Genomic DNA, 8643 nt, shown 5'->3' on the forward strand with positions numbered 1-8643 from the left:
GGGCAGAGTGGTCACTTGTGGGGCTGGGGGGGTCACTTATCGCGTGGGGGATTTACAGCATTGGGAGATGTCACTTATGGGGCAGAGTGGTCACTTGTGGGGCAGGGGTCTCACTTATGGGGCAGAGTGGTCACTTGTGGGGCTGGGGGGTCACTTATGGGTCTGAGATTATCACTTATGGGGGGCCCCACATTTACGCCCCCCCCCACCTCCCCCCCCATCTCCTTTCCAGTCCAGTCCAGCAGATCCAGTTCCACCCCCCGGGCAACTGACGCCACCCCCCAAGTGGCTTCTCCTGCCCCCCAAGTGTGGGGCTGGAGGATGGGGAGGAATCCATGGGGCAGAGCTGGTGCCGCCCCTCCCCCCTCCTTCTCGGGGACTTTTCTATTATTTATAGTGGGGGGAGGGGGGAGGAAATCACCAAAACCCTGGAAAATGACCCAAAATGACCCAAAATGACCCAAAAAAAAAGACGAAAAAAAGAAAAAAAAACCAAACCCAAAAAGAGTAAAAAATAAAAATTTTGGTTCATTTCCGGGGGTGGGGGAGGGGCAAGGGAGGGGGCGGGGAAAGGGGATCTGGGGTGGGGGAGGGGCTTTAAAAGGGTGTGGGGCACTTATGGGGGTGGGGGGAGGGGGTTATGGGGTGGGGGGGGGGTCCTTCCCCTCCCCCCCCCCCCCTCACGTGTGGGTCTCAGCCCCCCAAGTAGCAGCTGGAGACGGTGGGGGAGGGGCGGTTGTGGGGCACCAGCGGCCTCAGGGGATGTGGGGCCTGTGGGGCACAGAGAGGGGGGGGGGGGGATGATAACACCCCCGAGATTCAACCCCAGCCCCATAGAGGCCCCCTCGGCCCCACATACACACCCATGGACACCCATTGAGCCCTATAGGCCCCCATAGATCCCCACAGACCCTTCCATAGCCCCCCACAGCCTGTCGCTAGTCCCCCTATAGACCCCCATAGACCCCCCATGTAACCCCATAGCCCCCATAAATGCCCTATAGACCCCCACAGCCCCCCATAAACGCCCTATAGACCCCACAGCCCCCCATAAATGCCATATAGACCCCCATAGCCCCCCATATACGCCCTATAGCCCCCCATAGCCCCCCATAAATGCCCTATAGACCCCCATAAACGCCCTAGAGCGCCATAGCCCCTATAAACGCCCTATAGAGCCCCTTAGCCCCCCATAAACGCCCTATAGAGCCCCATAGCCCCCCATAAACGCCCTATAGAGCCCCATAGCCCCCATAAACGCCCTATAGAGCCCCATAGCCCCCCATAAACGCCCTATAGAGCCCCATAGCCCCCCATAAACGCCCTATAGAGCCCCATAGCCCCCATAAACACCCTATAGACCCCCATAGCCCCCCATAAACGCCCTATAGAGCCCCATAGCCCCCCCATAAACGCCCTATAGAGCCCCATAGCCCCCCATAAACGCCCTATAGACCCCCATAGCCCCCCATAAACGCCCTATAGACCCCCACAGCCCCCCATAAACGCCCTATAGACCCCCAAAGCCCCCCATAAATGCCCTATAGAGCCCCATAGCCCCCCATAAATGCCCCACAGCCCCCATAAATTGCCCTATAGAGCCCCATAGCCCCCCATAAACGCCCTATAGACTCCCATAGCCCCCCATAAACGCCCTATAGACTCCCACAGCCCCCATAAATGCCCTATAGACCCCCATAGCCCCCCATAAATGCCCTATAGACCCCCATAGCCCCCCATAAACGCCCTATAGACCCCCATAGCCCCCCATAAACGCCCTATAGACCCCCATAGCCCCCCATAAACGCCCTATAGACCCCCACAGCCCCCCATAAACGCCCTATAGACCCCCATAAACGCCCTATAGAGCCCCATAGCCCCCCATAAACGCCCTATAGAGCCCCATAGCCCCCCATAAACGCCCTATAGACTCCCACAGCCCCCCATAAATGCCCTATAGACCCCCATAGCCCCCCATAAATGCCCTATAGACCCCCATAGCCCCCCATAAACGCCCTATAGACCCCCATAGCCCCCCATAAACGCCCTATAGACCCCCATAGCCCCCATAAACGCCCTATAGCCCCCCATAGCCCCCCCATAAATGCCCTATAGACCCCATAAACGCCCTATAGAGCCCCATAGCCCCCCATAAACGCCCTATAGAGCCCCATAGCCCCCCATAAACGCCCTATAGAGCCCCATAGCCCCCATAAACGCCCTATAGAGCCCCATAGCCCCCCATAAACGGCCCTATAGAGCCCCATAGCCCCCCATAAACGCCCTATAGAGCCCCATAGCCCCCATAAACACCCTATAGACCCCCATAGCCCCCCATAAACGCCCTATAGAGCCCCATAGCCCCCCATAAACGCCCTATAGAGCCCCATAGCCCCCCATAAACGCCCTATAGACCCCCATAGCCCCCCATAAACGCCCTATAGACCCCCACAGCCCCCCATAAACGCCCTATAGACCCCCAAAGCCCCCCATAAATGCCCTATAGAGCCCCATAGCCCCCCATAAATGCCCCACAGCCCCCCATAAATGCCCTATAGAGCCCCATAGCCCCCCATAAACGCCCTATAGACTCCCATAGCCCCCCATAAACGCCCTATAGACTCCCACAGCCCCCCATAAATGCCCTATAGACCCCCATAGCCCCCCATAAATGCCCTATAGACCCCCATAGCCCCCCATAAACGCCCTATAGACCCCCATAGCCCCCCATAAACGCCCTATAGACCCCCATAGCCCCCCATAAACGCCCTATAGACCCCCATAGCCCCCCATAAAACGCCCTATAGAGCCCCATAGCCCCCCATAAACGCCCTATAGAGCCCCATAGCCCCCCATAAACACCCTATAGACCCCCACAGCCCCCCATAAACGCCCTATAGACCCCCATAGCCCCCCATAAATGCCCTATAGAGCCCCATAGCCCCCCATAAACACCCTATAGACCCCCACAGCCCCCCATAAACGCCCTATAGAGCCCCATAGCCCCCATAAACACCCTATAGACCCCCATAGCCCCCCATAACGCCCTATAGAGCCCCATAGCCCCCCATAAACACCCTATAGACCCCCCATAGCCCCCCATAAACGCCCTATAGAGCCCCATAGCCCCCCCATAAACACCCTATAGACCCCCATAGCCCCCCATAAACGCCCTATAGACCCCCATAGCCCCCCTAAATGCCCTATAGAGCCCCATAGCCCCCCATAAACGCCCTATAGACCCCATAGCCCCCATAAACGCCCTATAGAGCCCATAGCCCCCATAACGCCCTATAGACCTCCATAGCCCCCCATAAACGCCCTATAGACCCCCATAGCCCCCCATAAACGCCCTATAGAGCCCCATAGCCCCCCATAAACGCCCTATAGACCCCCATAGCCCCCCATAAACGCCCTATAGACCCCCATAGCCCCCCATAAATGCCCTATAGAGCCCCATAGCCCCCCATAAACGCCCTATAGAGCCCCATAGCCCCCCATAAACGCCCTATAGAGCCCCATAGCCCCCCATAAACGCCCTATAGAGCCCCATAGGCACCTCGGGGGGAGCCCGTTCCCGCTGTAGCCGTGGTCGTGCTGAGCTCCCAGCACCCGGAGCCGAGCGGCGGCCACGGCCTCCGGCAGCCGCTGCTTGGGGGGGGGCGGCGCCTCCCTGAGACCCAGAGAGACCCCATAGGGACCCACAGAGACCCATAGAGACCCATAGAGACCCATAGAGACCCATAGAGACCCATAGGGACCCCATAGGGACCTCATAGACCCCATAGGGACCCCATAGAGACCCATAGGGACCCCATAGGGACCTCATAGACCCCATAGGGACCCATAGAGACCCATAGGGACCCCATAGACCCCATAGGAACCCATAGAGACCCCATAGGGACCCCATAAAGACCCCGTAAGGACCCACAGAGACCCACAGGGAGCCCGTAAGGACCCACAGAAACCCCATAGGGACCCCACAGAGACCCATAGAGACCCCTAGGGACCCACAGACACCCATGGGGACCCCATAGAGACCCCTAAGGACCCACAGAGACCCATAGGGAACCCTACAGACCTCACAGAGACCCACTGAGACCTCATAGGGACCCATAGACACCCATTAAGAACCAATAGAGACCCATAAACACCCCACAGGGACCCGCCAGAGACCCATAGAGACCCCAGAAAGACCCCATAGAGCCCCACAGATCCCCATAGACAACCATAGAGACACACAGAAACCCATAGAGACCCATGGATCCCCATAGAGACCCCCCGAAACCCCAGAAAGACCCCATAGAGACCCCATAGACACACACACAGACCCATAGAGCCCCATAGAAACCCCATAGAGACCCCAGAAAGACCCCATAGAGCCCCATAGAGACCCCATAGCGCCCCATAGCGCCCCACAGCTCCCCCCCACTCACCACTCGCACGCCGCCGGTCTCCGCTTGCTGCCGGGGCCCGGGTGCGGCGGGGCGCTGCGGGGGGGGTGTGTGTGTTTTAAACCCATTAACAACCATCAATTAACCATTAATTAGGTATTAATTAGCTTAATTGCGCATTAATTAGCGTTAATTGCGTGTTAATTACCGCCCTTATCGCCTCTCCTCCCCCTCTCCGCTCCCCTCCGCCTCCATCCGGGGCCTCCCTCCCTGAGGTAACGCCACGCCCCCTGTGCGTGCGTGCGCGCTGACGTCACCACGCCGCACGCCCGTACGGACGGGGGGGGAGGAAGAAGAAGTGTCATGGCGGCCGCGGCTCCTCCGCCATCAATTAGGTCTTAATAAGCATTAATTAGGGTTAATTGCGTATTAATTAGCGTTAATTGCGTATTAATTAGCTCCCTTTTCACCCCTCCCACCTGAGGTAACGCTACGCCCCATGTGCGTGCGTGCTGACGTCACCACGCCGGACGCCCGTGCGGCAGGGTGGGGAGGAAGAAGTGTCATGGCGGCCGCGGCTCCTCCGCCATCACCTGCCACTAATTAGGTCTTAGTAAGCATTAATTAGGCCTTAATGAGTCTTAATTAGGTATTACGCTTTAATTAGGGTTAATTGCGTATTAATTGGGTATTAATAAGCTCCCTCTTCACTCTCCCTCCCTGAGGTAACGCCACGCCCCCTGTGCGTGCGTGCGTGCGTGCGTGCGTGCCGACGTCCCGTACGGCGGGGCGGGGAAGAGGAAGAAGAAGTGTCATGGCGGCCGCCATCCGCCCCGCCATGGCCGCCGCTCCCCCTCCGTTGCCTTTCGCGGTGCCGGGCGGCGTGAAGCGCTCCCGGCAGCTCCTGCACATGAGCGTCCTGGCGCTCAGCGCCTCCCCGTGCGGCCGCTACCTGGCGGCGGGCAACAACTACGGCGAGGTCGCGGTCTTCAGGTACCTCACGGAGGGCCGCCATGATGGAGGGCTGCAATGGCCGCTCCCCTCCTTCCCCCTCCTTCCTCCTCCTCCTCCTTCTTCCTTCTCCCCCCGCAGCCTCTCGGCCGCCCTCAGCGCCGAGGCCAAGGAGGAGAGCAAGAGGCCCGTGGGGGTGTTCCAGGGTTCGTATGGACGGGAGGGGGGGGGGGACACGGGACCCATTGGTGTGGGTCCAGCTCGTTCCTATGGGGCCTGGCGTGATCCCAACCATTCCTGACCGTTCCCGATGGTCCAACGCCCTATTCCCCACCATTCCCATTATCCCGTCATTCCCATTATCCCACCATTATCCCACCATTATCCCATCATTCCCATTATCCTCTCATTCTCATTATCCCATTCCCATTATCCCACCATTGTCCCACCGTTATCCCACCCTTTCCAATATCCCATTCCATTATCCCGTCATTCCCATTATTCTAACATTCCTATTATCTCATTCCCGTTATCCCACATTATCCCATTATCCTATCATTCCCATTATCCCATTTCCCACCATGATACCTCCATTATCCCACCGTCATCCCCATTATCCCATTCCCCATTATCCCATTCCCATGGATCCCCCCCATTATCCCACCATTCCCATTCCCATATCCCACCATTCCCATTATCCCACCATTCCCATTATCCCATCATTCCCATTATCCCCTCATTCCCATTATCCCACCATTCCCATTATCCTATTCCCATTATCACCCATTTCCCATTATCCCCTCATTCCCATTATCCCCCCATTATCCCATCCCCATTATTCCCCCATTATCCAATCATACCCATGATCCCATCCCCATTATCCCACTATGATCTCATCATTATCCCATGATCCCATCTCCATTCTCCCATGATCCCCCATCATTATCCCATCATTCCCATCATTATCCCATCATTCCCATCATTCTCCCATGATCCCCCATCATTATCCCATCATTCCCATCATTCTCCCATGATCCCCCATCATTATCCCATCATTCCCATCATTCTCCCATGATCCCCCATCATTATCCCATCATTCCCATCATTCTCCCATGATCCCCCATCATTATCCCATCATTCCCATCATTATCCCATGATCCCATCCCCATTATCCCATTCATTCCCATCATTCTCCCATCATTCCCATGATCCCCCCCCTGCCCATCCCGGCCCCGTTTATTCCCTGGCCTCCACGGAGCGGCTCCTGCTCAGCGCCGGCGATGGGGAAGTGAAGGCCTGGGCCTGGCCCGAGCTGGGCAAGAAGGTGAGGCCACGCCCCCATCTCGACACAGGCCACGCCCCCTTCCCCATAGGCTCCGCCCCCTCCGATACAGGCCACGCCCCCACAGGCCACGCCCCCTCCCCCACAGGCTCCGCCCCCCTCCAATACAGGCCACGCCCCCTTCCCCACAGGCTCCGCCCCTCCAATACAGGCCACGCCCACTTCCTATAGGCTCCACCCCCTCCAATACAGGCCACGCCCCCTTCCCCACAGGCTCCGCCCCTCCAATACAGGCCACGCCCACTTCCCCACAGGCTCCGCCCCCTCCGATACAGGCCACGCCCACTTCCCCACAGGCTCCGCCCCCTCCGATACAGGCCACGCCCACTTCCCACAGGCTCCGCCCCCTCCGATACAGGCCACGCCCCCTTCCCCACAGGCTCCGCCCCTCCGATACAGGCCACGCCCACTTCCCCACAGGCTCCGCCCCCTCCCCCCACAGGCCACGCCCCCTCCCCCACAGGCTCCGCCCCTCCAATGCAGGCCACGCCCCCTTCCCCACAGGCTCCGCCCCTCCAATACAGGCCACGCCCACTTCCCACAGGCTCCACCCCCTCCGATACAGGCCACGCCCACTTCCCCACAGGCTCCGCCCCCTCCGATACAGGCCACGCCCCCTCTAATACAGACCACGCCCACTTCCCACAGGCTCCGCCCCCTCCCGATACAGGCCACGCCCACTTCCCCACAGGCTCCGCCCCCTCCGATACAGGCCACGCCCACTTCCCCACAGGCTCCGCCCCCTCCGATACAGGCCACGCCCACTTCCCCACAGGCTCCGCCCCCTCCGATACAGGCCACGCCCACTTCCCACAGGCTCCGCCCCCTCCGATACAGGCCACGCCCCCTTCCCCACAGGCTCCGCCCCTCCAATACAGGCCACGCCCACTTCCCCACAGGCTCCGCCCCTCCCCCCACAGGCCACGCCCCCTCCCCCACAGGCCACGCCCCTCCAATGCAGGCCACGCCCACTTCCCCACAGGCTCCGCCCCCTTCCAATACACACCACGCCCCCTTCCCCACAGGCTCCGCCCCTCCCAATACAGGCCACGCCCACTTCCTACAGGCTCCGCCCCCCCTCCAATACAGGCCACGCCCCCTTCCCCACAGGCTCCGCCCCTTCCATACAGGCCACGCCCACTTCCCACAGGCTCCGCCCCCTCCGACACAGGCCACGCCCCCTCCCCCACAGGCCACGCCCCCTTCCCCACAGGCTCCGCCCCTCCAATACAGGCTCCGCCCCCTTCGCCACAGGCCACGCCCCATCCCACAAGCCACTCCCCCTTCCTTTGACTCCCCCCCCCCCACCCCTTCTATAGGGCACAAGGGAGCTCTGGACCCGCCGCCCCCCCTGCAGGTGTGTGACCCCTGACCCCTGGGGTGGGAGGGGCTTAAAGGGAATGGGAGGGGCTTAAAGTGAGAAGGGCTTGAAGGGAAGGAGGGGCTTAAACGGGGTGGGAGGGGCTTAAAGGAGGGAGGGGTTTAAGGGGGCGGGTTTAAAGGGTGAGGAGCTTAAAGGGGGTGGGAGGAGCTTAAAGTGGGAAGGGCTTGAAGGGAAGGAGGGGCTTAATGGGGTGGGAGGGGCTTAAAGGAGGGAGGGGCTTAAAGTGGGAGGAGCTTAGGAGGGGGTTAAAGGGTGGGAGAGGCTTAAAGATTGGAGGAGCTTAAAAAGGGAGGGGGTTAAAGAATGGGAGGGGCTTAAAATGGGGTGGGAGGGGCCTGAAGGGTGGGAGGGGCTTAAAGAGGGAGGGGCTTAAAGAGGTGGGCGGGGTTATGTGCCCCATCCCCCCCCCACTAGGACGAGCCTGGAGGTGCCCGAGATCAACAGCCTCCAATTAAACCCCCGGGTGAGGGGGGGGGGGGGAGGGGGTTGTGACCCCCACGTGACGTCACGTGAGCTCGGGTGACGTCACGTGACCCCGCCCCCACCCCCCCCCCCCCCCCAGGGGGATTAAC

The 8643-nt window shown here is 59.9% G+C and overlaps 1 protein-coding gene and 1 long non-coding RNA gene across 2 annotated transcripts; one reads left to right on the forward strand and one right to left on the reverse strand.

The window, feature by feature from the left end:
* Positions 1-690: 690 nt before the first annotated feature.
* Positions 691-4502, reverse strand: LOC133264327 (uncharacterized). Its single transcript, XR_009741635.1, has 3 exons — positions 4437-4502; positions 3560-3673; positions 691-771 (listed from the first exon to the last, which is right to left on the reverse strand). It is a non-coding gene; the product is annotated as an uncharacterized LOC133264327 (long non-coding RNA).
* Positions 4503-5208: 706 nt separating this feature from the next.
* THOC6 (THO complex subunit 6) lies at positions 5209-8580 on the forward strand (the record flags this gene model as incomplete). The annotated part of the gene is made up of 5 exons (XM_061444276.1): positions 5209-5387; positions 5487-5550; positions 6565-6669; positions 8007-8044; positions 8486-8580. Coding segments are annotated over exons 1-5 (481 nt in total), but the record flags the coding sequence as incomplete, so codon positions are not given.
* Between the last annotated feature and the right edge of the window lie 63 nt (positions 8581-8643).

This window comes from Pezoporus flaviventris, unplaced genomic scaffold (assembly GCF_033815535.1).
Source record: "Pezoporus flaviventris isolate CSIRO_AGI_PZ_B2104156 unplaced genomic scaffold, CSIRO_AGI_Pfla_v1 ptg000757l, whole genome shotgun sequence".
NCBI lineage: Eukaryota > Metazoa > Chordata > Aves > Psittaciformes > Psittacidae > Pezoporus > Pezoporus flaviventris.